This window comes from Helicoverpa zea, chromosome 4 (assembly GCF_022581195.2).
Source record: "Helicoverpa zea isolate HzStark_Cry1AcR chromosome 4, ilHelZeax1.1, whole genome shotgun sequence".
NCBI classification, from domain to species: domain Eukaryota; kingdom Metazoa; phylum Arthropoda; class Insecta; order Lepidoptera; family Noctuidae; genus Helicoverpa; species Helicoverpa zea.
The window spans coordinates 9501002-9528870 of record NC_061455.1 but is presented as its reverse complement, the minus strand read 5'-3'; the positions used below and the strand labels follow the sequence as shown (position 1 = coordinate 9528870).

The 27869-nt window shown below is 36.3% G+C and overlaps 2 protein-coding genes and 1 long non-coding RNA gene across 6 annotated transcripts in view; 2 read left to right on the top strand and 1 right to left on the bottom strand.

Moving 5' to 3' along the window:
* Positions 1-10910, top strand: part of LOC124630103 (multidrug resistance-associated protein 1) — a 31657-nt gene extending 20747 nt beyond the window's left edge. For 2 of the 4 annotated variants that reach the window (XM_047163834.1, XM_047163835.1), the window contains exons 19-25: positions 5144-5364; positions 6651-6868; positions 6959-7157; positions 7236-7334; positions 7782-8202; positions 8271-8437; positions 8518-10910. In XM_047163834.1, coding sequence (XP_047019790.1) covers positions 5144-5364; positions 6651-6868; positions 6959-7157; positions 7236-7334; positions 7782-8202; positions 8271-8437; positions 8518-8712 — 1520 coding nt within the window. In that variant the 3' untranslated portion in view covers positions 8713-10910. Of the gene's footprint in view, positions 1-958; positions 1183-5143; positions 5365-6650; positions 6869-6958; positions 7158-7235; positions 7335-7781; positions 8203-8270; positions 8438-8517 lie in introns of all 4 variants that reach the window. The other 2 variants (XM_047163832.1, XM_047163833.1) reach the window with 1 other exon arrangement.
* A 1792-nt stretch (positions 10911-12702) lies between these two features.
* On the top strand, positions 12703-14575 carry LOC124630005 (THAP domain-containing protein 2-like). Its single transcript, XM_047163706.1, has 3 exons — positions 12703-12898; positions 13439-13613; positions 13730-14575. Exons 1-3 carry the CDS (start codon positions 12828-12830, stop codon positions 13955-13957), a joined length of 474 nt encoding a protein of 157 aa, XP_047019662.1. The 5' UTR covers positions 12703-12827; the 3' UTR covers positions 13958-14575.
* Positions 14576-18754: 4179 nt separating this feature from the next.
* Positions 18755-19075, bottom strand: LOC124630004. The gene is made up of 2 exons (XR_006984366.1): positions 19012-19075; positions 18755-18893 (listed from the first exon to the last, which is right to left on the bottom strand). It is a non-coding gene; the product is annotated as an uncharacterized LOC124630004 (long non-coding RNA).
* Positions 19076-27869: the final 8794 nt, after the last annotated feature.

The window sequence follows — 27869 nt, the reverse complement described above, 5'->3', positions numbered from 1 at the left end:
AAAGGGACTGTGGAATAAAATAAATAACATTTATTGAATAACTTGTACTGTTATGTAAAAATACTAAATATATGTTTGTGTGTGTAACTCAACTATCAAAATAACTAAATAACAACACAACATGCGTAATTTATTAAATTCTGGGAAAGCTCTTAACACTAAATTCAATGGTTCAACTGAAAAATTCGGGTGGAGCAGGCTTTTTAATAGGATTTCTGAAAAGCTATGGAGTAGTCGCCACACAGTTTCAAAATCAGTTAAAATTATAACTACATACTCAGTCTAGTAAGATGTTATAACCACAAAAAATATCACGTCTTTACACCTACGGAATGAAACATTTTGGGAGTTTTCAATAATTTCTTGAGTCGCGAAACTGTGTTGTTTCTTACTAGTAACAGTATATTTTACAAAGTACATATTCTTTTTTCAATCCGCTGGTGTACGGTGTGAGTTTTTGAATTTGAGTGGTTTGATGGCCTAGACAAGAAGCATCTTCCCACATTTGTCGACACTAACAGCTGGACTTGAAAGCCGATACCACGTTACTCACTACCAAACACAGTCCAATCATCGTCATCATTGTTGTAATATAGATATTCGTCAATAAAAGCAATTCGATACCAAAGCATAGAAAACTGTTAAATCGATTTCGGTATGAGTGAAGTTAACTTCATACTGACGTGTATGAAATCGGTATGTAATGAAAACATTTTTTGGTTTGTTTGTACCCTATATGCTCTGGATCTGATGTTAAAAATGTACACTCTTTCCGAGTAACATAGGTCCTACAGGACGCGGGTGAAACCGCGGGTAATCGGCTAGTCCGCGATAAAGCGTCAGCTTTTTGGCAATAGTATGTGGCGCATTAGTGTGATTGCGGTGAAGCTTTCAAGCTAGCAGTAGGGCGTGGGTCGACAAGTGTGCGAGGCGCGGCAGTGACGTGCGTGTGTGGCAGTGGTGTCGGTGTCGGTGTCGTCGCTGGCGCTGTACCTGGGCACGCTGGCGGCGGCGCGCGCGCTGCACGCGGCGCTGCTGGCCGGCGTGCTGCACGCGCCCTCCATCGGCTTCTTCGACTGCACGCCCGTCGGCCGCGTGCTCAACCGCTTCAGCAAGGACGTCGACGTGCTCGACAATGTCTTGCCCATGACGCTCAGGGGCTGGACCTCCTGCTTCTTTGCGGTATGCCACGCCGAGCCCGGTGTGGAGTGTAACACTGGTGCTACTCCTACATAGGCAAATTGACCAACTGTCAAACGTTCTGTACCCGCTAATTCAAATATCGGGATGAACAGCTCACTTCGAATAAAATTGTAACCCTCCGAACACTACACACTACTAGTGACTGCACAACAGTTAAAATGTACGAAAAAACCGTCGAGGCATCAAATGGCTGATTTTAGATGAAATGTAGTTATAGTAAGTTCAACTCAGTCTTGCGCGCGGCCTTATGTGTGGGTAACCCTTGTACATACACAGTGACTTTGTGTGCGTGACAAGAGGTACAGTCGGGTACAAATACAGTTATTTAGGGGTTACGGCTGTTTAAAGAAAAACAGTTATTACGTAATTTAATGTTTATTTATTTATAATGATTCTGAATCGCTACTTGAAAAATCAAATGATGAATTTTCGGATTCGCTACTCTCACCGAGGTAAATTATAAAGGCTTATGTTTAACTGATCACCAGATATAGTAACAAATAGCAGACTAAAATAGTAAATGATCACCAAAATGAAACTCGCATTTTAATGTAAAACTATCACCAAAGTTTTAACACTTTGCTATCCTATTTAAGTGAAATTACTCCAAAATAAATCATGCGTAAGCCAAAAATAGTAGACGATCACCAAAATTAAACCACCATTTTAAAGTAAGATTACAACCAAAGTTTTTAAATTCTGCTATCCTATTTAAGCAAAATGAGTCCAAATAAATCATTGTTATCCCAAAAGTAGTAAATGATCACCAAAAGTAGTAAATGATCATCAAAATTATACCAGCGTTTTAATATAAAATGATAATCAAAGTTTTTACATCTTGCTATCCTGTTTAAGTAAACTGACTCCAAAAAAATAAGTTCGGCCTGATACAATAAATGTAGTAACATTATGGGGACCCTTTTCCTGCACTAGGGTGGAAAATTGTCTATTGCATGCCTCTAAACAGTGCGATAAGAGTGTGTTTTCGAGGGAGTGTATTGAGAAACACATTCTTCTTCTTCTTTCTCCTGCCCTGTTCTCAATTTTACTTGGGGTCGGCGCAATATGTCATTTTCTTCCATTTTCCCCTGTCACTCGTCATACTGACACTCACGCATGCATTGCAAGCCGGACACATAACTTAATATGGCATCATAATACTTTATTTGGTAATAAGCCTACATTTTATGGCAATCACAGTGACTTATTTAGCCAAAAATAATACATTAATTTGGTCGTCAAGAGTTGGTGATCATTTACTAAATTTGGTGGTCGAATACAATTTAAAGTGAAGTCGTGACTAAATTAGCTGGTACTATTACATTTTTAGACTTTATTTTTCTGGTGTTCAGTAGATATTTCTGGTTACAAAACTTAGGGTATCAAAGCATTTTATGGTGGTCATTATATTTGTTCCCAATTATAAAGGACAATGGGCGATTCCGGTCCAAATGTCCACCACGAACGAGACCTATATGGCTAGATAGCCCGTTAAATATAGAACATATTTTGTTATGAAAGTAAAAAAAAATATAATGCCAGAAAAAAGTTATAGCAAAATAAAATAAAACATTTTATAGATTTTTTCAATTTAATTTTTTCAATTACTTTTCGTGATGTTCGATTTTCGTACTTTCTGTAACTTCTGACAAAATAGAATTGTTCATTATTAGAGAGAAGACACCACCAGTTACTTCGAACTATCTTAGATCCAGGCACCGTTGAGTATATTCAAGCCCTTCTGGCACCTCAATTGGTTCGTGATTCGTACATCCATCGGGCAAATAAATATGGGTTTATATGCAAATGTGTCTTACTCATCTTAGTTTTAGATAAAGTGCGGAAATGAAAGTGGAATAAAATAAAAAATAATAATGACAACATACAAAAACTACTTAAAATTAAGAATACATTTTTGGCTATAACTTTTTTTTGGCATTGTTTTTTTTTTACTTTCTTAGTAAAAGTTACTCTAAATTAAGTGGACTATTTAATTATATAGGTCTCGTTCGTGGTGGACATTTGGACCAAACTTCATACATTCTTGCCCAATCTCCTTTTGACTCCATGTCAAAATGTCTATAGTATTTTTCTTTTTTCTTTTGTACATGTCGACAAGTATTACCCAACATTCCTTCATCAATATGACTTAAACGTTCATTTATGAGTTTCATTATTTCCGTCTTATTTTGGTCGACATTATGCGAAGCAATATTATTTTTTAAAATTCCCCACACATTTTGTTTACATTATTATACTAGATTATACGTCTTTTTACATTCTTAGTCCACACTTTTATTTATTGTCCGCGTACCCCGAGATCTAGAAAATATGTAAGGAGTATTTAATTCATCTTAGATATTTCACCTCATTTATTTCTTAGATACTGTCAACGTCAATTTGAAAAAACTTATGAGAAAATAATGAAAAACTGTAAAATGTAATAATAAAAAGCTTTGAATGTTGTTTCATTTTTTGAAACGCTACCTGACTCCTTAAACATTTTCTCCGTGAAGAACTAGACATTTTCGTAAACGACTGTACCCATAACAAAAAGCGATAAGAACACGTCATGCTCGGACGACGTCACTGTCACACGAATGAAAATTGTATATTTACAAGCCGACGCACACATAGGGCCGCGCGCAAATCTGAGTTGAACTATCTATAACTAGTGTAGATGGGAAATGTGTCGCTGTGACACAAAAAAGCGTTTTAAAGGTTTTAAATAATAAAATACCAGTGTTATAGTACACCAATAAATACATTATATTAGTGGAGTCCACCAAGTGTTGCACTTTATACTGCAATGTGTTACGCAAATCGTGTAATGTAGAATAAAGTATATTTATGTAGAAATTATAAAACGTATACGTGTACATTAACATGGGATCAGTTTATTAATAAGATGTAAGGTATTTTTTTGTTTGAGGTTCTTATATAGATTTGCTCTCGTACGTTCCTTGCTAACTTTTGTTTTAACCTAATTACTATGTAGAAATGTTTGCTTAGATAAGCTTGCATGTATTAACCTAGTATAGCAGTAAAGCTTAAAATGAACCTAGCTAGACATGTAATTAATCAATTTACCACGACGCATATTGATTTATAGTAAATATCTTTAACCCTAAATTCATGCATTAGTAAAAAAAAGTTATGCACCTTCTTGACAAAATTGGGAAAGGAATGGAGTTTTTTTTTGGGTTCTTTTGATATTTGACCACAACGCTTTGTAACGGTGGAACTTCAGACCGCATTGAAATTGATAGCTGCAATCAAACGGTTGTATATTTCCTAGTTATCGTATTCTTGGGGCGCTTCGAGAAACCCAAGGTTTCGCCTGAACCAATTCGATTTTGCCGACAATACAGGATAGTTAAAAGAGCGGTCCCACGCTTCGACAACACTCGATAGAGATACCTCTTTATAATTGATGAATTTGTCCCCCTCTTAACAATATATACTGTTAAGCAGTTTCAATATTGCGCTATAGGTATGCATTATTCATGCAATGCTAAAAACTATCTAAAATTATTTGATTCAAGAGCTCAAAAATGCATTCACATGGAATAAAATTATGACTTTGGCAATAAGAATGAAATAGGAAATAGCTCAAACAAATTATAAGACGTGTTGTGGTCACCGAATATTTAAAGAATTACAATAAATAATAATAATGATTGCAGTTTGAGACCGAAAGTCGTCATGCGTTGTGGTTTTTTCGTTTTTCGCTAATTAGCTCGTTTGTTTTATGTTGCGCATAGTGCACTTTCAATATCCACCAACTTAGCGTCGTATAGCCCTTTTACCCGGTAGATTTTGGGTGATTTCTGTCGTAAAAAATGTATTCATTATTATTAGGACTGTCACCAGTTGTCGAGCGTCCATGCGTGGTGTTCACTTAGGTACTAAAATGGTGTCCATGGATGTGTTGTTGCAGCATTAGCATCAATTTTCGCTGACCTTATGCCATTTCTGGCGTGTTGGAGGGCGGCAAGAATTCTCCATGAACTATTGTTGGACCATGTGTTAAAAGCACCGTTGCAATTCTTCGAAGTGACGCCACTTGGCAGGATCCTCTCTAGATTTTCTAAAGACATGGATATTTTGGACACATCCCTTCCTTCGCAGATCTCCGACTTGATGTGGTGCACATTTGAGGTAATCACACCAGTCTGAAATTCATGACTTCATAATATTTCATGGCTCATTCAGTTATGTTGGTGGGTATTTTTGTAGTTTTAATATTTGTCGGTGTTTGTGTGTAATGATGTGCGCGTTATTTGTGAAAGTGTTAGTGCAACAGAATGTTACCATGTGGGATCGCTAGCGCCGACAGCACCTCGCGTGCAATGCATGGCGGGGGAAACAGGTAGAATCTGGCACGAATTCACATGACATCGGTAACTAAATATTTAAACATTATTTTCATCATGGCGTAGAATGTCAATTTTGTTTAATAAAAAGTGAAAATAGTTTAATTTAAATGTGTTCTGTTTAGGTTGGTCAACAGAAAATTGATATAAAAGTAGAATTTAGCATTATATTTGACCAGAATCACCTAGAAAATGTAAATCAAGCTTGTAAACTGATCCCAAATTATATGATTGATAGTGCCTATTGCTTTTATCATTACCTACTTAAATTGTTACAAGTAGTTGCTTCCATTGCATAGCTCTTTTTTTCTTGTATTAACGAATTCAACTGTTTTAAAAAATGAAGCACCTATTTGTAGCCGTATCACTAAGGCCCCATTTCCACCAAAGCTGATAGAAAAAGAGACAAGAGGATAAATGCTGCAAAACTGACTGGTTATTTCCACCTCAGCGGAGGTGATGCTTTAGAAAAATGAGATATCATCTCATCTCCGTTTGATTTATTTATACCAAAGCTAAGTAAAAAAGAAATATGGGAAAAACAATTATCGCATTGCTTTCAAGCACATCTCCGCTTTGTTGGAGACCGGGCCTTACGGTATCTTGTCAGCACTGTCATTTCAATCAAAAGACATTCAGGTCCGCATTACAGAAGAATACTCGAGCTTTTACTATGTTCCAAATGACTAGGCGAGCCTGAAGTAAGCATATTGGCGGTAGACAATTTCGGTTCTTCCGACTCCAACATAGTTAGGATAAGGCTATTCATATGAGTGCTTGGGTATTAAACTTCTGTGATACGGACCTTAACTTTGTAACTGACATATTGTTGTGTCTGTACGTGTTATATTGGGCCTGGGTCATAGTTATGCTAATCTAAATACTACTACCATCACCATTTAACTAGTATTGGATTTTCTCAGTACATAAATTTGTGCTCATTAAATTAAATTAACTTGTTTAATTTATATTAGCATAATTGAGACTCTAGTTTTACTACATTTCCATGTGACATATAATTTGGGATTGTTGTATATTTTCCCAAAAATAATTGAACGTAAATGTCTGTAGGTACTGGGCACCCTCTTCGTGATAAGTTTCTCGACGCCGATATTCATGGCCGTGATCCTTCCGATTGGGTTTATCTACTACGTGATCCAGCGGTTCTACGTGGCCACGTCGCGACAATTGAAGCGACTGGAGTCTGTGTCGCGATCGCCTATCTACTCGCACTTCGGCGAGAGTATAACTGGCTCTAGTACGATACGTGCGTACGGCGTCTCGGAAAGGTAAACTTTATTTATCTCTATTTAATTCGTCTCACTGATTGCATGAATATTATTTGTATTTCTTTATCGACCATGTTGTTAAATCATCAGGTTTATCGAAGAATCAGAGCGCGGAGTTGACCACAACCAGTCTTGCTATTACCCAAGCTGCATCGCTAACAGATGGCTGGCGATCAGGCTGGAAATGATCGGAAACCTGATCATTTTCTTCTCGGCGATGTTTGCTGTGCTCAACAGGGACACCATTAGCGCCGGTCTTGTAGGACTCTCCGTCAGCTACGCCTTACAGGTATGTAACGTAACACGATGATCAGTAACGTAACAAGGAATACAATTCATATTGTTAATCACGATGTTTGGTTTTCAGATTACACAAACTTTGAACTGGCTGGTACGCATGACATCAGAAGTAGAAACAAACATTGTAGCAGTCGAGAGAATTAAAGAATACGCAGAGACGGAACAGGCAAGTCAACATAAAGCATTCATGACAAAATAGTTAAATCTGAATTCTTTAAATTATTATTATCTAAGCCTAACTTTTTTGGTGAAATCTCAGACCTTGACAAATGTTTTAGGTACCTGATACATTAACTAAAATAAATATTCATTTTAAATATCAAGTAATATATTTATCGTCATCACCATCATGTCAGCCATAGGACGTCCACAGTCACTGCTGAACATAGGCCTCCCCCTAGATCTCCACAGATACCTGTTGGAAGCGACCTGCATCCAGCGTCTTCTGGCGACCTTTATAAGGTCGTCAGGGCACGTCGTTGATGGACGTCCTACGCTGCGCTCGCTAGTCTAATATATAACATTCCGTTTTAATTAAAATAGTTTGAATTTTAGTATTCTTTCAACTATGGGTATGTGTGTGAGTGTTACATAATGAATGGGTGTGTGTCAGGAGGCGCCGTGGGCGATAGGCGCGGGCCCGCCGGCCACGTGGCCGGAGACGGGCGCGCTGCAGCTGGAGCGGCTGACGCTGGCGTACCGCGCCGGCGCCGAGCCCGCGCTGCGGGACGTCACGTGCGCCGTGGCGCCGCGCGACAAGCTCGGCATCGTCGGCCGCACCGGCGCCGGCAAGTCCACGCTCACGCTCGGCCTGTTCCGCATCGTCGAGGCCGTCGGCGGCCGCATCCTCATCGACGGCCTGGACATCGCCACCATGGGCCTGCACCAGCTGCGCTCGCGCATCACCATCATCCCGCAGGACCCGGTGCTCTTCTCCGGCACGCTGCGCATGAACCTGGACCCCTTCGAGACCTTCTCGGACGAGGACATCTGGCGGGCGCTCGAATACGCGCACCTCAAGCCGTTCGTGCAAGGTGAGTGTCGCCCGCGTCGCTGCAGTCGAGCGGCAGCAGAGCGGCGCTGACGCTATGTGCTTGTGCAGGGCTGCCGGCCGGGCTGCGCCACGAGGTGGCGGAGGGCGGTGAGAACCTGTCGGTGGGACAGCGGCAGCTCGTGTGCCTGGCTCGCGCGCTGCTGCGCAAGACGCCGCTGCTCGTGCTGGACGAGGCCACCGCCGCCGTCGACCTCGAGACGGACGAGCTCATCCAGGTGAGTCGCGTGTGTACCCACTGTACACGCACACACACACACACACAGAAAACACTATCGCGTCTCTTGTCGCATTGCAGAAGACCATCCGGTCGGAGTTTGCGTCGTGCACGGTGCTGACCATCGCGCACCGGCTCAACACCATTATGGACTCCACGAAGGTCATGGTGCTGGACAAGGGCCAACTTGTCGAGTACGCGCCGCCCGACCAGCTTCTTCAGGACAAGAACTCCGTATTCTACAGTATGGCCAAGGACGCCGGACTGGTTAATTAAATATTTTTATCATATTCACTATCTCATCCATTCCACATAGTGAATTTATTGTATTGAGCTCATCTTAGGGTGATAGACGATATCAATACAGGCACGCTAAGCTCGTAGTAGTTGGCCTTACTAATGCAAAAAAAAATGCTAATGAAAAAATTGTACATACCTACGTTGTTTGTTAACGACGTGTCTGCATTGTCGATACATGGTATCGAGTCGTTGTTGTCTATTACTTAACTCTATTTGCGCTCTACACAAATAAAAACTCTTGCTGCCACTAAGTTATTTGACAATAGTCATAATGATAAATAGAAAGTTAATCTATTTTACCTCCCCATGTTAAGTTTTAGTGTGTAGGAAAGTAAGAAAACTGAAGCATTTACAACTCATCACAGTTACAAATAAATGGATAATAGTGACTTAATGTCATAATAGTACTTAAGTATAATGACAGGGTGAGATTTTTTATGAGTTTCTGCTATAGGTAATATAATTATGATATATCATTAAGGTAAGCTCAAATCATGCCACGAGAAAAGACATAAGGATGATTTCAATTTGAGAAGAAAACTTGCGTCTTTAATAAATGTAAAATGAAAATCTAAGAAAAAAATTACATTAAATGTCTGTGAGATGTGGTGCAGTAAGAGATGCCTTTCGCTTACCATCTTTTTGACAGATCAGTTAGCGGAAGCCTTCTCGTCAGATCAGATCTACGTCAGAATTGTGCGAACTCCTAATTAACTTCAAATCTTTTTTATTTAACTTACGTCACATGCACTTATAAATGTGAAAAACCAATAATAGAACAAGAGTAGGTTGCTTGTACCTGTAGTTTTTCCGGCACAAGTACCTAAGCGTGCTTAAGGCCAAAAAGCAATTTCTTTCATTGGAATAAACTATATTTCGCAATGTGTTCACGTACTTACAAAATGACTTATGTTTCATTGTTTCTAGGTTAATCATATCAATTCATGTAAGAGATTAATAATAATAATCTGATCATAAGCACATTATATAAGTTTTATTAAGTATTTGCTACAAATTAAACTCATCCCTGCCAAGTACCTTCTTTTAAGTATCTCCTTTTCTTTTAATATATATGTACATTGTTACACATTTTTTATGTCCTAAACGGCATATGCATATATGCTGTATAGTTTATAATTAAACTAGAATTATTTAAATACTCCTGATTATTGTATAATGTTTGTGAATTATTATTTTGTTAACTTAATTCTGATACTTAATTTACATTAAAATTTACTTAATTGTCAAGCTATTTAATGGTTTTGCATGTTCAATATATTATTTGAGTTATTATTATTTTACCTTTAGCTCAATGAGTTACCACGGACCAGCTGCTTGATCAATGTTAACAATGTTTGTATTCCTTTATTTATGTAGATATGTATGAAGAAACTAGTTTTGTTTAAGTATGATTTTATATGCTATGACTCACGCAACGGTCCATCATTTGTATTGTCAGTGCTTGGTTTCATTGTGCTGAAAAAATATGTAAAAACTTATACTAGTACTTACATAAAAACTTACATAACCATAGAAGGGTGCTGCCAAACGAAGTGTTGCCGGCAAATATAATGGCCACTAATAACCTCAGTTTAAGTGTTGAAATAATATTATCTGTAAAAAACTATGTTTAAGGAAAACATACTTTAAATTAAAGCTGCCGTGTTTACTAAAAATACCACATGCGATTTTTTGTCATGTGATGATAATAAGGTTTATACATAAAGAGTAAATAAATTTTGTTTTAAAAATATTTTTATGGCTCATTCAATTTCCAAGTTGAATTAAAAAGAAAAAAAAACAAGACAGAAGAAACTTAAAAATACTTGTGCTTCTATTGGTCAACCTTACTTCGTAACGTGTGTCGAATTAATTACGGTGACAACACCGTCATAATTCACCAACTTGCATTTAAATTGGAAGCAGTTGGGTTAAATTCGACCGCGAATTTTGACTATTCCATTTTTGTAATGTCAATAAGGTCTACAATAACTGTACATCTGTGAATAAAGTACCTATGTACATAATATGTACAATTTGTAAAAAGTTGCCCAGTTTCAAGCAAGGCAGGTTTTAGGATATAAGTAGATTAGTCTTCACTTTTGTGCCTATTGAATAATTAAAGATTATTTGTTTCAATGTGTATTAAATTAAAGAAATTTTACCAGGATAGACATAAACGTTTTTTTTTTCCATCCCTATCAAAGGTGATCCATAAATCAGAAAAAGAGTTGGCCAGTATCTATGGCTGCGTTATAGATGTGGGTCACAATTCAGCAAAGGGTGTGCAAAGAGCTCGGGACATAGCGAAGAAAAATTTAAGTTCTTTAAATTGGCCAGTTTGTAATAAATTCTTTAATGACCACAAATACGTTTCGCGAAGCGAATTCAAATATGGGTATTGCACCGCGACAACTGTAGACCAAACTCAAATAATATCAAAGAAATTGCATATTTTATAGTCGATAACGTCATAAAATTGAGATTAATTCGTGTCGACCCTTGAGTGTTTTTTTAAGCCCGGCCGCAGACATCCGGTTTCCTGATCAGGAATTCAGATTCGGGATTCCGTGTCACTAGCGCACACATTCGGTTTTTTTCATTCGGAATTTACATGGCCAGTACGTAAAGAGGAACCATAGTGAAGGCACGACATCATGGACTATGACGAATTGATTGCTGTTGCACTTTTACTGGCGCTAAACAAGAAAAAGAGGAAACGACGTTACTGGGTACACCCGTCGAATGCTCAAAGATTATCCGAAAGTCAATTCTATGTTAAAAGAACTAAATTACGACTATACCCACTACCCAGAGGAATTATTTAAGTATTATAGAAAGTCCATGAAATCCTTTTATTCCTATATTTATCCTACATAAAGGCATAGAAGACAAGTACAAGAGAAATAAAAAAATCACATTATTTCAGGTGTTTATTTATGGAAATTATGTGTACGTTTGTTAATTGTTAAATAAACAAGATTTTTTTAAATAATATTAATACAAAAATAAAACATATATAAAATGCAAGTCACAGGCGGGCTCTGAATGCTCTGATACACGTCCATTCGGAACAGGGCTATCTTGATTCCGAATGAAAATTTCCGTATGTGTGCGGCGGTCGAACCAAATTGTTCGCGAGCGCTGCGTTCGGAATGACGTCATTAGGTTTTATTCCGTTCTGAGTACCCGAACGCACGGAGAAAATTTTAAACCGAATGTCAGGTTTTTTTTCCGTCCGGAAAAAGTAAAAACGTGTGCGCCCTTGTGAACATTTTGTATGAAAAAAGAGGATTTCGGTTTCCGAATCCGAATTCCTGATCAGGAAACCGGATGTCTGCGGCCGGGCAGATTTTTTAATTCTTTTTCTGTCTGATGGCTAGATGGCGCTGATCTTGGTACTGCAAGGAACGAAGCGTCATTATCTATGTAATCTAATTTTGAAGTCGTACAAAACCAGTTTGTCTTGGACTCACTTTATATGATCTTTCTACAAATTGGAGATTTTCTTTTTGAGAATTAAAAAAAAAAGTACTTCCCAAGAAAGTGACAGAATAGGAGAAAAGAAGTCGTTCAGATTCTTATCCGAATATCCCGAGAAATTTTGAAATCAATGTGCAGAAATCTATTAATTTATTGAATCGTGCCCCATACCTGACGGAAAAAGTATGTTTTTTAATTCTCAATATGAAAATCTCTCATTAATACCATTGACATATAACTATAGGGACAGGAAATGTCACGAAAAAAACCATCGAGCTTAGAATTATAAGGAGACGCCGTTTTGATATTGACGTATCTATAGTTATATAAATATGAAACAAACTATGCAACATAGTTCTGTCTCACTCTTTCTAAGCAGATAAGTGTATTTGAAAACAGGGACAACAATATTTTTGTGATTGCGTAAAATGGTGACATTTACTTTTGAAATCCTTCTGCGTGCCATATCTGGCCAGTGGCCATATATGTCATGGTAGTTGTGCTGTCAAATAGGTGCTCTTCGTGACTTATTTTTGTTATTTTATGTGTGTATTTTACGTGTTTACTATTAAGACTTTACTATTTCAAGACTGAATTTATCAACGAGTATGCCTACGTGTTGTATCGTGAAGTGTCGTGCAAGTAAGCACAAAAATCAAGCAGGATTTTCTTTACACAGGTTAGTAACCAGTTTTTGCTAGATTCTACATAAACTAATTCACATTGGATAAAAAATATGTTACGGAAACATGAATTGATGGTGAAAGTACTTATATTTAAGTTTATTTCTGTATAAAAAGCTATATTTAGAAATAAATGTTGTTTACAATAACATGTCATATGGCATAGTGCTGTACAGTTGTCATAACTGTATCGATATAATATCCACTTTTATAATTCAGCTTTTACTAATTTTAACAACAGAAGTTACTGTTCCTAAGACACTGAGCCCTCAGAGTTGTGTATTATGTTGAATAGAACATCTCTATTTTGTTATTTACTTACTTACTTTTTTATTTATCTTTTCATCGCGGTATTACTCGCGTCCCGACGGATCCAATTCCCGTACGCGAACAGTAATAGCCTATACCGGGTAAAGTGTAGCTTTCAAATCGGTCAACTTGTTTCGGAGCCTATTCAATCCAAACAAATAATCAAAGTACCTATCTATAGATAAGTTCAAGTTTTTTGTTCTTTAATTAAAAAACTTTTTTTGCAGGTTTCCTATACGAAATGATTTAAGGACAAAATGGTTAGAAGCTATTGGTGAGGAAAATATTAATCCCAGACATAAATATTGGTATGTCTGTTCGCTTCACTTTGAAGATAGTTGTTTTAATAGAACACTGGATATCTTAAGATTACGTGACAACTCTGTTCCCACATTATTTTTGGTAAGTCTTAAGATAGTTTTTTTTTTTTTTTTGTTAGACAAATCCTATGTAATTATATTATTAGTACAGTATATCTCTCCGTTCAATCGTTATTAAAGGAATATTCTTTTTTTCAGACACCCAAAGAAGGCCCCCAAGAGTCGTTGGTTTTACATGATATTACTAACATCAGAAAGCATAATGATACTGCCACATCAACTGATGTGTTCCCATTATCCTATGAAAATATAAAACCAAAGCATAAGGAGTTTGTTTCAGACGAAAGAAGAAGGAAGAAGCAGACTGTCCGTCATAAAGAGGTATTTACAATGGTCCTTGTAAGGGATAGCAACATTAGTAATTAAATTAGAAATATATAGAACAAATGATTCTTAAATTATACATTTATATTTATAGTAAGTGTATATATTACGTAATAAGTTAGTTGTATGATGTATATATATTTATTATCAAGACATTGTAAAAAGTTATTTGTAAATTAAAACATTTGTAACAATTCTTAAAGTATATATTATCTAGTTTGTATTTTAAATTACCACAAAAAATAAAAGAATACGACTTGACCACATTTAAACGAGCACTTAGAGCCCTCTTGGTCAAAAATTGTTACTACACCATTAATGATTTTTTAAATGACAATAACTTAGAAACACCTTGACATACGCCCTGTTCTCCTAATATTACATACTTACTGTATCCTTACTTGTTATTGTGATGTGAATATTTTTATTTTTCTATCATAACTTTGACATTGTAATTAATTTTGTTTGTTGAAAATGCATTTAATTTGATTTTGTTGAATATTAATACATGAAAATTAATGTATGTGATTAATACTACAATCTTCATACCTGACATTACATTCATACGCCTTCTGAGGCAGATTTTGGTGGTACTAATTTTATTAAAATTGTGAACATATTTAATACCCAACATGTATATGAATAAATAAATTAATTTGATTTGTATGTCTTTTCTTTTTGTGTATAAGTCCGGGTCTTTATGAACAATTTCAACTTTCTAAAGTGTAGGCTAAGGCTAGTATTTTAATCTTTTTTAAGGGAGTTTGGTACTATAGGTTTCTTATATGCTATGTTGCTCGTGGATAATGTAGCTTTCGAATGGTGAAAGAATTTTTAAAAATGGTCCGGTAGTTTTTGAGCCTATTCATTACAAGTAAACAAAGTTTTCCTCTTTATAATATTAGTATAGATTTTAAAAAAGAAAGTTCAGTTTTCGACTGAGTATGTATGTAGTAGCATTACATAGATATGTAGTATAGATATGTAGTATCACTATATATAAAACACAGTCGCTTTTCCTGTCCCTATGTCCCTTTGTACGCTTAATTTTCATAAAGAAAATAAAACCATAGAGGTGAAATATCTTACACCAACTAAATGCTCTTTACATATATATTTACGGACATACCCTGCTTCTTTATACCTACAGGTGATTTTTTTTTACCAGATTGTATTGATTGAAAAAGTCAAGGCTTTGAAAAACAAATGTCTCACACAGCAGAAAACAATTAAACGTCTCAACGAGACGATTCGAAGGCGTAACAAAAAGATAGCCAATTTAGCAGATATTGTAGAAGATCTTAAGAGAAAAAATTGTGTCAACAGTGAACAAGCTGTAGCTATTGAAGATTTAGCGGGACCAAAAGACTTTTTGAAAAGGCAAGTTATGAAGTCTAAAGGTTTGCCTACACCTCGTATGTACTCCGAAGAAATCAGAAAGTTTGCATTGACTTTACATTTCTTGTCCCCTAAAGCTTACAATTATATAAGGCAGACTTATAACACATGTTTACCCCATACAAGAACTTTATGCAAATGGTACCAACACGTTAATTGCGAACCTGGATTTACTAAAGAAGCATTTGACACATTAAAATTCAAGGTGCAGAGAAGTACCCGGCCTATAATATGCTCATTAGTTTTCGACGAAATGGCCATAAGAAAGTCTCTGACCTGGGATCCAAGAGATCAGATATTTCATGGTCGAGTTAATTTAGGACACAATCTAGATAGTGACAGTACCGAGGAAGCAAATCAAGTTCTAGTGGTCTTGTTGACAGCTATTAACGACTCGTGGAAAATTCCCATTGGTTATTTTTTCATAACAACCCTTACCGGCGAACAAAAGTATATTATTATTGGCACAGCTTTGAAGTTATGTCAAGAAATAGGCGTAAAGGTAGTTAGTATTACTTGTGATGGACCTGCCGCAAATTTTAGCATGTTTACGTCATTTGGCTGTAATCTTTTCCGACAGCAAGATATTACCAGTTTTGAATATGGCACTCGCGTTCACGCTTTTATTGACCCTTGCCACGCGATAAAATTAATAAGAAATGCATTTGGCGAACTTAGAGTGTTCATAGACTCACTCGGGCGAAAGGTAGATTTCGAATATCTAGAAAAACTTCTTGAACTTCAAGAAAAACAGGGCCTCCATCTTGCTAATAAAATTAAAAAACCTCATATATTTTACCAAAAACAAAAAATGAAGGTAAAACTGGCGACACAGCTTTTTAGTAGCTCAGTAGCAGATGCACTTGATTACTGCCGTTGTGAACTAAAATTAAAACAATTTAAAAATTGTGATGGCACGGTGAATTTTATAAATTTAATGAACAACGTATTCGACGTATTAAACAGCCACTCCATCCGTCCCCCAGGATTCAAAAAAGCTATGTGTCCTGCCAATATTGGTTTAATATCTGCTCTATTTGAATGTGCGACAAATTACCTGAAAAGTTTAAAATTGCCATCAGGTGAACTTGTAATAAATTCCCGAAGAAAAACCGGCTTCATTGGTTTAATTGTTAATATGGAAAGCGCTTTGTCGCTTTATCGTTACCTGGTCGAAGACACAAAATTGCTCAAATACATCCCCCTCTATAAAGTCAGCCAAGATCATTTAGAGCTTTTTTTCTCGGCTGTGAGAGCTAGAGGGGGTTTCAACAATAATCCCAATGCTGTTCAATTTCGCGCAGCTTACAAAAAGTTATTAGTGAGAGCTGAGATTCGCGATGATGGCATTGGGAATTGTGCTCCACTAGAGCAAATTACTGTACTAAATTGCTCTAGTAAAAATCCGGTTTTAGCTATAAATGAATTGAGTGATAGAAAGAATTTCATAGATATCCCAGAGGATCATAGCGATTTGTACGATACGTATATGCAATACATTTTAAATACCACAGCTGAGACGTACTCTGATAAAGTCATCGAATATATATCTGGATACGTCGTTAAAAAGTTAATGCGTAGCATTAAATGTGACGTTTGTGTTTCATTATTAATTGGGGAGGAAGACATCAATAGCCTCATTTATGTAAAAACAAGAGGAGGGCTGAAATATGCCTCTTGTAGCGTCATAGATATAATTAAAAAAACAGAGAAACTCGTGAAAACTCATTTAGATTGTAAAATTAAACCTGAAGTCTATTATCTATACATTTTTAAATTTATGTGTGAATTTTATGAAATTAATACTTTTTTTGACTGTGATCCCAATCACAGTACTAACCACAAGTTCCTTTTGATCAAGTCAATAATTAAAACATTTTTAGATATAAGATTCAGATACTACGGTTGTAGAAGAATTGAAAAACTGTCTCATAGACAGTTTTTTAATAAGCTTATATTGTTTAGAAATGAATAACTTTGCTCACCCCGTTTGGTTTATTATTTATTCTTGGGTCAAATTTAGTAATTCAAAATTCACCCTCTTCCTGTCAACCGATTAATCTGAAATTTTGTATACACCTTTAATTCCCATGACAATACAATATAGTAATATCAATAACATTGTAAATCCAATATGGCCGCCGGCACAAAATTGTTTTGTACAATCGATTAATACATAATTAGCTCCATTTGCATTATATAACTTTCTCATGAATAGCTTGAAAACGATTGTAAATTATTGTATTTTTTTTAAGAGAGTATCTACTTATGGCGTTTCTTGCGGATTCTTCTTCATAAGACCGAATCTTTGGCACCCTGCAACTAGTCTGACGTGAAAGAACTTTCATAGGGCTATTTGAAATAATATCCATCCTCCATCCTCCGAGCCTTTTTCCCAAACTATGTTGGGGTCGGCTTCCAGTCTAACCGGATGTAGCTGAGTACCAGTGCTTTACAAGGAGCGACTGCCCTGCCTGACCTCCTCAACCCAGTTACCCGGGAAACCCAATACCCCTTGGTTAGACTGGTGTCACACTTACTGGCTTCTGACTACCCGTAACGACTGCCAAGGATGTTCAATGACAGCCGGGACCTACAGTTTAACGTGCCATCCGAAACACAGTCATTGGTGTCTAAGATATACTTAGAAAGTACATACAAACTTAGAAAAGTTGCATTGGTACTTGCCTGACCTGGAATCGAACCCGCGCCCTCATACTCGAGAGGTTGGTTCTTTGCCCACTAGGCCACCACGCTATTTGAAATAATAAATAATTAATAATTACTTTGCCTGTGTTTTTTTTTTTCAAAGGTATCACCCTACTGAAATAACTCCTCCCATTTGGTTGATGTTGTTGAGGTTATTAGTATCAGTGAAATTAATGTGATAGTTAGTTCTATGACGAAGAAATTATTTATACTCGGTTATTTTTATGCACCCAGTAAGACTCGTACGTACTTCTAACTAGAATACAATATCGATATTTGTTGAATCCGGTAGCGGTACAACCCTAGTAATGGCAGCCATTTTAGTTACGACTGCAGACTGACAGTAGGTGTGCACGTTTTTTTCGTGACATTTCCTGTCCCTTTATTTATATGTCAATGAAAAAAACCTGCACACCTACAGTCTGCAGTAGTAACTAAAATGGCTGCCATTACTAGGGTTGTACCACTACCGGATTCAACAAATATCGATATTGTATTCTAGTTAGAAGTACGTACGAGTCTTACTGGGTGCATAAAAATAACCTAGTATAAATAATTTCTTCGTCATAGAACTAACTATCACATTAACTTCACTGATACTAATAACCTCAACAACATCAACCAAATGGGAGGAGTCATTTCTTCACCTTTGAAAAAAAAAAAAAAAACACAGGCAAAGTAATTATTTATTATTTCAAATAGCCCTATGAAAGTTCTTTCACGTCAGACTAGTTGCAGGGTGCCAAAGATTCGGTCTTATGAAGAAGAATCCGCAAGAAACGCCATAAGTAGATACTGTCTTAAAAAAAATACAATAATTTACAATCGTTTTCAAGCTATTCAACGACTCCTGGGGGCCTTCTTTGGGTGTCTGAAAAAAAGAATATTCCTTTAATAACGATTGAACGGAGAGATATACTGTACTAATAATGTAATTACATAGGATTTGTCTAACAAAAAAAAAAAAAAAAAACTATCTTAAGACTTACCAAAAATAATGTGGGAACAGAGTTGTCACGTAATCTTAAGATATCCAGTGTTCTATTAAAACAACTATCTTCAAAGTGAAGCGAACAGACAAACCAATATTTATGTCTGGGATTAATATTTTCCTCACCAATAGCTTCTAACCATTTTGTCCTTAAATCATTTCGTATAGGAAACCTGCAAAAAATGTTTTTTTTAATTAAAGAACATCAAAACTTGAACTTATCTATACTTTGATTATTTGTTTGGATTGCATAGGCTCCGAAACAAGTTGACCGATTTGAAAGCTACACTTTACCCGGTGGGCATAGGTTATTACTGTTCGGGTACGGAATTAGATCCATCGGAACGCGAGTAATACCGCGATGAAAAGATAGTACTTAAGTAAATAACAAAATAGAGATGTTCTATTCAACATAATACACAACTTTGAGGGCTCAGTGTCTTAGGAACAGTAACTTCTGTTGTTAAAATTAGTAAAAGCTGAATTATAAAAGTGGATATTATATCGATACAGTTATGACAACTGTACAGCACTATGCCAATATGATATGTTATACTTCGGCCGTTCAGAGAATGCGTTCCTGACACCTATCAGTTAGTCACGACTAGTGATGGGCACAACATAACACTGAGTTCGTTACCGTTCCTTCAAAATGAACCGCCGCATTATTTTAAGATTATTTTCGTTTTAAATTGGCGGAATCATTTGTTTTATATTTTAGTTATTTAAGTGGAAACCAAAAAAAGGTAATATTCATATAATAAAATTGTTTTATTTATTCTTTGTTACAAGTACATTGAATTGAATGTGCGAACAGAATATTAATCAGACTCCGATTTGCTTGAGGAGGTGGTGTCTTCATCATCATCTTCGCCTACATGTATAATTATATTATTATCAATAACAGAATCAATCCTGATATCTCGGTCTAACAAAAGCCGGGTAATCAAATAAAAACAGATCGAAAACACTTGAAAAACGTGGTCTATGCGCAAGAAACGACAACGGACGACTGTTTTAGCGTCACAAAATGGCGGCCCATAACGCCATTTGGGGTTACCATTTTTAATCTAAGTATAAAAATGCGGTTTGGTCATAGTTTTATTTTTATATTTCATAAAAGTTATAATTAAGTCTTATAGTCCATTATTTTCCAATTCTTAAAAAGAAAATCAAAACGTATTATTTTATATTATAACTGTATAAGAACAGATTACGATACTTGCCTGTTATTTTTAGCACAGCACTACAAAATATAAACCGCTGACATAACCTTGTAATAGCGCAGTATAGATTTAGAAAAATATTGTTTACCAAGTTATTTGACACTCAGTTTGGCACAAAATTATAACATTCATTGATTATTGATATAATAATGTTGTTTTAATGCTCCTCAATTGTTAAAACGGTAAACAACCAGCAAAAATATTTTTATCGTAACTGTAACGCCATTGCAAAGTTACGTCGTCAGTTCAATCGCGACGTGTCAGGAACGCATTCTCTGAATGGCCGAACTATATTGTAAACAACATTTATTTCTAAATATAGCTTTTTATACAGAAATAAACTTAAATATTAGTGCTTTCACCATCAATTCATGTTTCCGTAACATATTTTTTATCCAATGTGAATTAGTTTATGTAGAATCTAGCAAAAACTGGTTACTAACCTGTGTAAAGACAATCCAGCTTGATTTTTGTGCTTACTTGCACCACACTTCACGATACAACACGTAGGCATACTCGTTGATAAATTCACTATTGAAATAGTAAAGTCTTAAAAGTAAACACGAGTGATTTTCTATAAAATAGCAAAAATAAGTCACGAAGAGCACCTATTTGACAGCACAACTACCATGACATATGTACCAGATATGGCACGCACCTACAAACAGGAGGATATCAAAAATAAATGTCACCATTTCACGCAACCACAAAAATATTGTTGTCCCTGTTTTCAAATATAATTATCTGCTTAGAAAGAGTGAGAGAGAACTATGTTGCATAGTTTGTTTCATATTTCGCCCATATTTATATAACTATAGATACGTCAATAACAACACGGCGTCTCCTTATAATTCTAAGCTCGATGATTAATACCCATAGATGTAATATTAATACCTCTCCTCAGAAAGAAGACGGATCACATTCCATACAAAATTGCCCCACGTCCTATAACAATGTGACGTATCTCAAAAAAAAGATAAAAATGTTTAAAAAAATATAGCATACTCTCTAATTCTTTTTTTTTACACCTTCATACGAAAAAAATGCTTTAAAAATTGTTCAGGCGCTGTTATGAAAACATCGTTAATAGGACTATTTATGGACTATTTTATTAAATTATTTATTTGTTTGATAGGGTATACCTCACAGGTGGTCCCATAATTATCAGGTCAGGATCTGATGATGGAAACCCTGAGAAATCCAGGGCAACTTTTTAAAGTTGCAGCCATACGCAGGATAAAAACTTGACTATAAGGTGTATGTCTTATTCTATGTAACAGTGAATATTTGGAGCTGACCTGATGATAGAGACGAAAGAAGGTCCAGGGAACTCGACAACTGAATATGTAAACAACCTCGTGATTGGGCTTTTATTATTTGTATTGAATAAACCTTTGCAACAGTGAAGGTTTGGAGCTGATCCGATGAAATGATGGAGACCAGAGAAAGTCGAGGGAACTCGACAACTGAATATGTGAACTACCTCAAGAGTCGGTGTCTAATGGATGTACCTAAGCCGATGCTCCAAAGAATAGTTTTTTTTTTGCTTTTCAGTGTTTTTGGGAGTCGGTTTTATTTTATTGTAAAAAGTTTTTTTTTTTTTTTTTGGCTTTTCAGTGACACGCACAGTTGTCATTATCCGCATAAGTGGAAAGTTCTCATTAATACGAATAATATAAGCCCAAACACGAGGTAGTTCACATATTCAGTTGTCGAGTTCCCTCGACTTTCTCTGGTCTCCATCATCAAGTCAGATGTAAACCTTCACTGTTGCAAAGTTCTATTCAATACAAATAATATAAGACCAAACACGAGGCAGTTTACGTATTCAGTTGTCGAGTACCCTCAACCTTCGTTCGTCTCCATCATCAGGTCAGCTCCAAACCTTCACTGTTGCATATTGTTATAAGACATACACCTTATAGTCACGTTTTTATCCTGCGCATGCCTGCAACTTTAAAAAGTTGTCCTGGATTTCTCAGGGTTTCCATCATCAGATCCTGACCTGATGATTATGGGACCACCTGTGAGGTATACCCTATCAAACAAATAAATAATTTAATAAAATAGTCCATAAATAGTCCTATTAATGATGTTTTCATAACAGCGCCTGAACAATTTTAAAGCATTTTTTTCGTATGAAGGTGTAAAAAAAAAGAATTAGAGAGTATGCTATATTTTTTTAAACATTTTTATCTTTTTTTTGAGATACGTCACATTGTTATAGCACGTGGGGCAATTTTGATCCATCTTCTTTGAAACATCAGGCGGAAGTATGATTTTGAAAAGCGCGGGAAACCTGAACTTTGGCGGACGTGTTTTCTTTTGCTCAAGTTGAAAAATAATTTTTATATTGGATTAGATTAAGTTTTTGTATATATTCTATCGTAATATCGTAGTTTAGTTATAGTGTTAGTGTTAATTCTGTTTGGTAAGTTTTTTATTTAGTTTTTTCTCTAATGAAATGGAACCTCCGGATGACCCCGGAGGAACATTGCCGCCCGAAGTTGGGCATTATGTAACAGTTTCGAACAACGACACCGGAGTAGATACTGATGGCTCCGCCGTCAGTACTACTAATACAAAGAGGAAGAGGGTATCCTCACGCAGCCTTTGCAAACAATGCAATAAAAAGAGGCGCAAAAATGGCGCGAAAACTCAGTCCGACTGCAGTTGTGGCGTGGTGGACATGGAAACTGATCCTTTAAATAGCGCGTCTGTTGTTAGTTCTCATGTTAATAAACCAAATGAATCTCCACAAAAACCGGTTTCGGTAGCCAGATTGGTATACAATTCTTCCGATGCGGCACCATTTCTTGTACATATACAGAGAGAGCAAACTGCTCCCAACGATAATAGCTACTTAAACCCAATTTCATTTGGCAGGTTTTTAAGGAGGAATTCTTTTAAAGGTATAGTAAACGGTAGTTTAAAAAAAATTGGTCGCAATCGTCTGGTTGTTTCCTTTACTACATACTTAGACGCCAACTCTTTTATTACCAATAGCTTATTAGAAAAAGAACATTTCAAAGCTTTCATTCCAACTTTCTCGGTGACCCGCATGGGCGTCGTTAGAGGCGTTCCCATGGAGTGGTCCGATGATGATGTCCTCGAAAATATTTCAGTCCCAATTGGTTGTGGAAAAATTTTAAAATTGAGGAGGATTAAACGAAAGACTGTTGTAGATGGCAAATCCGAGTTTAAAAACACTGAAACTGTTATATTAACTTTTGATGGCCAAGTTTTACCAAAGCGGGTCTATATGTGCTACACTTCTTTAGCTGTTGACCTTTACATTTACCCTACTATTCAGTGCTATAATTGTTGTAGATATGGGCACGTTAAAAGTCAGTGTAGATCTACCCCTAGATGCTACAAATGTGGTCAAGGTCACTCTGGGGATGGGTGCACCATCTCTGAGGATAATTTGCATTGCTGTCTCTGCAAAGGTTTCCATGAGGCCACTAGCAGGAAATGTTTAGAATATGAGAGGCAGAAAAACATAAAAGAATCTATGGCCAAATCCTGCATATCATATGCTGAAGCCTCAAAACTTCACCCCACAATTTCCAAAATTTCTTATGCTGATGCTTTGCTTTCCTCTCCCACAGTTTCAAGCAATATAAATGCTTCTGTTCCTCAGGATTACTCTCCAACAAAAAATAAAACATCTTATAAAAAAACTGTATTTATTAAGCCTCGTTCCCCCCCTCAGTTTTCAAAAGGTTATGATCAGCAATTCCATCAAGAACTCGCTAGGGGTCTGCCTCAACCAAAAGATGGTTGTGCTCTCATCCCCAGAGATGATCTATCATCAGCCTCAGTAAATGAGTTAATCATAGCACTAATTAAATCTTTAACCCAGACTCAACACCTCTCACCGACCATCGCTGCCACTGTAATTAATGCAGTTTCTGAAAAGAATATTCATAATGGAACACAAAGCCAAGGCAATACAATGGAATTGTCGAAGCGCAATTAATAAAAAATCTGATATAATACATCTTGTCAATAATTTAAAACCTATAGTTATTGCCCTACAAGAGACATGGCTTAAACCAGGGTCTGTGTTTAAGATCCCTGGGTACGCCTGTCTTAGGGAAGACCGTTCTGATGGGTATGGCGGTGTAGCCTTACTCATCAGACATCATCATTCATTTTCACTTTTCTCACTCCCATCTCATAATAATTCATTCTCCATAATTGCAGCTGTTGTAGATAGTATATGTTTCGTTTCTGTATATATTCCTCGTCCTTCTTCTTCAATCTTTAACGAACTTGTAAATATTTTATCTCTTCTACCCAAACCATTTATAGTTTTAGGGGATTTTAATTGTCAACATGAAGTATGGGGTAGTGCTACAACAAATAGTTATGGTAGTACTTTATTAGATATGTTAGATAATATTAATCTTTGTATTTTAAACACTGGGTCGCCTACTCGACGCACATCTCCAAATGAAGGTGCCAGTGCACCTGATCTGTCACTATGCACTAATAAACTAGCCTCGCATTTGAGTTGGGAAGTTATGCCTTCTACTTATGGTAGTGATCATTTTCCCATAGTTTTAAAATTTCCATCCAGCCAAAAATCTTATTCCAGTCGCCCTCCGCGGTTGAAGTATAAACTAACCGATATAAACTGGCATACGTATAGGGAACACTTGGATAAAATCGTTTCTAGCCTTCCTGAAATTCAAAGTGGGAATGAACAGGCTTGTGCTGATGCTTTATCAGATGCCATGATAAAAACTGCTGATAATCTTTTCCCTCATAAAAATCCACTAAACAAAATCCCAATGCCACCATGGTGGGATAGGGATTGCACAGATGCTATACACAAAAGAAAGCAGTGTGAACTGTTCTACTTTGAAAATTCTACCGAAGAAAATTTTGACATTTTATGTGAAGTAATTTCAGACACCAAAAAGTTATTAAAAAAAAAGAAGTTTGAGGGCTGGAGATCATTTTGTCTTTCCATATCACCAAATGTTAAACCTTCTGTTGTTTGGCGCAACATAAGAAGATTCAGATCAGCTTTTTCTGAACCGGTTATTGCATGTCTTCCACCTCAATTAAGAAATAGTTTTTTAGATAAATTGGCTCCCCCATACGTCTCAGATAATACATCTGCGTATCATATCCCTTTCACATTATCAGATCCTCCCTGCGTACTCGATAATCCATTTACTTTAGAAGAGCTAAAAGGTGTTTTGTACCAAATCAAAGACTCTGCACCGGGTGCAGATGGTATACCCTACTCTTTTCTGGCTAATATGAGCGATTTATCTCTTTTATATTACCTTAAATTAATTAATCAAATTGTGATTTCTGGTAAGGTTCCCATTTCTTGGAAATCGCAAGATATCCTTCCAATTTTGAAACCCAACAAAAGTCCTTCTGACTGCTCATCTTATCGACCAATAGCTTTGTCATCTGTAATGTTAAAGGTCTCGGAACATTTAGCCAAAAATAGATTAGAATGGTTTATAGAAAGTAAGAAAATATTAAGCGAAAGTCAATTTGGTTTTAGGCGTGGTAAAAGTACCCTAGACAGTCTAAGTATCTTTATCACTGACATTAGATTAGCATTTTCTTCCAATCACTCCATAGTTTCAGCTTTTCTGGATATCACTTCGGCTTACGATAACGTTGTAATTTCTATGTTAAAATATAAACTTCTGCAGTTAAATGTGCCTATAATGCTTGTAAATTTCATTATAAATATATTATCTGAGAGGTATATAAAACTTACTCACGAGGATTCTTGTGAATCTAGAGTCGTGTGGAGAGGTCTCCCTCAAGGTTCAGTTCTTAGTCCTTTACTTTATGACATTTATACTTACGATCTTGAATCTTCTCTAAATAATGAAGTGAAAGTGCTCCAATATGCTGATGATCTTCTGTTGTATTGCCCAAATAACTCTGTTACAACGGCCTGTGATTCATTGTCATCGGGTCTCACTCTTTTAAAGAAATGGATGGATAACAATGGTCTTGAGCTGTCTACCGCAAAAAGTACTGTTGTACTTTTTTCTAGGATGCGTCTTCCTCCTCCTGTGTATGTATATTATGATAATGTTCCTATTCCTGTTAAATCATCAGTTAAGTTTTTAGGTCTGATATTAGATAGCAAACTTTCTGGAGTTCCACACTGCGAATATATAGCAGCGAGGTGTGAACAAAGAATAAATATATTAAGATGTTTGTCTGGAGTGTGGTGGGGGGCCCATCCATTCTCACTAAAATTAATTTATAATGCAATAGTTAGAAGTGTATTAGACTATGGTACATTCTTACTAGAACCTGGTAATTTAGCTGCTTTTAAAAGATTGGACGCTATTCAGTCAAAGGCTTTACGAATTGTAACCGGAGCTATGAAGTCAAGCCCAATTAATGCCTTACAGGTCGAAACGGTTGATCCTCCTCTATCCCTTCGACGTCAATATCTTTCTGACAAGTTTTTGTTCCGTGCCTTACAATTTTCCAATCACCCTTTACGCGCAAAACTTGAGTCTCTTTTAGAGGAAACCAACTCTTCTCACTATTGGTCTCACAAATCACCTCCCTGTCTTGTTGTTAGCTATAAAAAGTACCTTGCTTTGCAAGCTCCAACTTATAAATCAATAACATTTCCTCTTTTTTGCAATTCTTACGAATCATTAGTGTTTACTCCGAATGTTATTTTAAATTTAGGCATTAATAAAAATGATAATTGTATAAAAGAGTTATTCAACTTTTCAAAGAGCATACACTGGGACAATTGGCATCATATTTACACGGACGCATCTAAACACTCTTCTTTTGGTAATGTCGGAGTTGGCGTTTTTCACTCCCAATATAATATAGTACAAAAAGTTAAGCTTCCTCCTGAGTCTTCAGTGTTTACTGGAGAATGCTTTGGTCTCCTCAAGGCCTTAGAGTACGTCCGCTTAATGAAATTGGGTAGGACAGTAATATTTACTGACGCATTAAGTGCATTGCAAGCAATTAAAAAATATCCTTTTAAATCTAAACCAGTATTTCCGATTATTTTAATCATTAGAAGCCTGTTATATCAATGTATTCAATTAGGTTTTCAAGTTTCCTTCGTGTGGATTCCGGGTCATTGCAACATCACAGGAAATGTGAAAGCTGATCATCTGGCTGGCGAAGCGGTAGAATGTGGTGATTTATTTCCATATATAAATTTTGCTCATGACTTGGCTAGTCTACCAAAGAATTTTCTTTGGGATGACTGGAGTAAGTCATGGGCAAATAGCAGTATCAATAAAGGTAGCTATTACGCTCGTATCCAATCATGCATTCCAAAAAAACCGTGGTTCGCTAAACTAAATTTTAATAAAGCTGCTACCAGTTGCCTAATTCGTATGAGAATAGGTCATAATTGTTCCAAGCTTCACCTCGCCCGACTGCAGATCGTTGATAGTGCCCTTTGCGAATGTGGTGAGATTGGCGATTTAAACCACATGTTTTTTTCCTGTCCTCTTCTCGATCACGAACCTTTTCTATCAAGTCTTTTATCCTATAAGATTCCTTTTCCTACCTCTATCCCTGTCTTGCTAGCAACTAATGATCCCAATATATATATGTATTTAGTAGCTTTTATCTCTCTGAATAACATACGTAT

Bases quoted from the DNA above. Each gene is read 5' to 3' on its own strand.
- LOC124630005 (XM_047163706.1), top strand. From the start codon at position 12,828: ATGCCTACGTGTTGTATCGTGAAGTGTCGTGCAAGTAAGCACAAAAAT. The intron at 12,899-13,438 runs GTTAGTAACCAG...CTTTTTTTGCAG, and splicing joins GCAGGATTTTCTTTACACAG to GTTTCCTATACGAAATGATT. The intron at 13,614-13,729 runs GTAAGTCTTAAG...TCTTTTTTTCAG, and splicing joins CTGTTCCCACATTATTTTTG to ACACCCAAAGAAGGCCCCCA.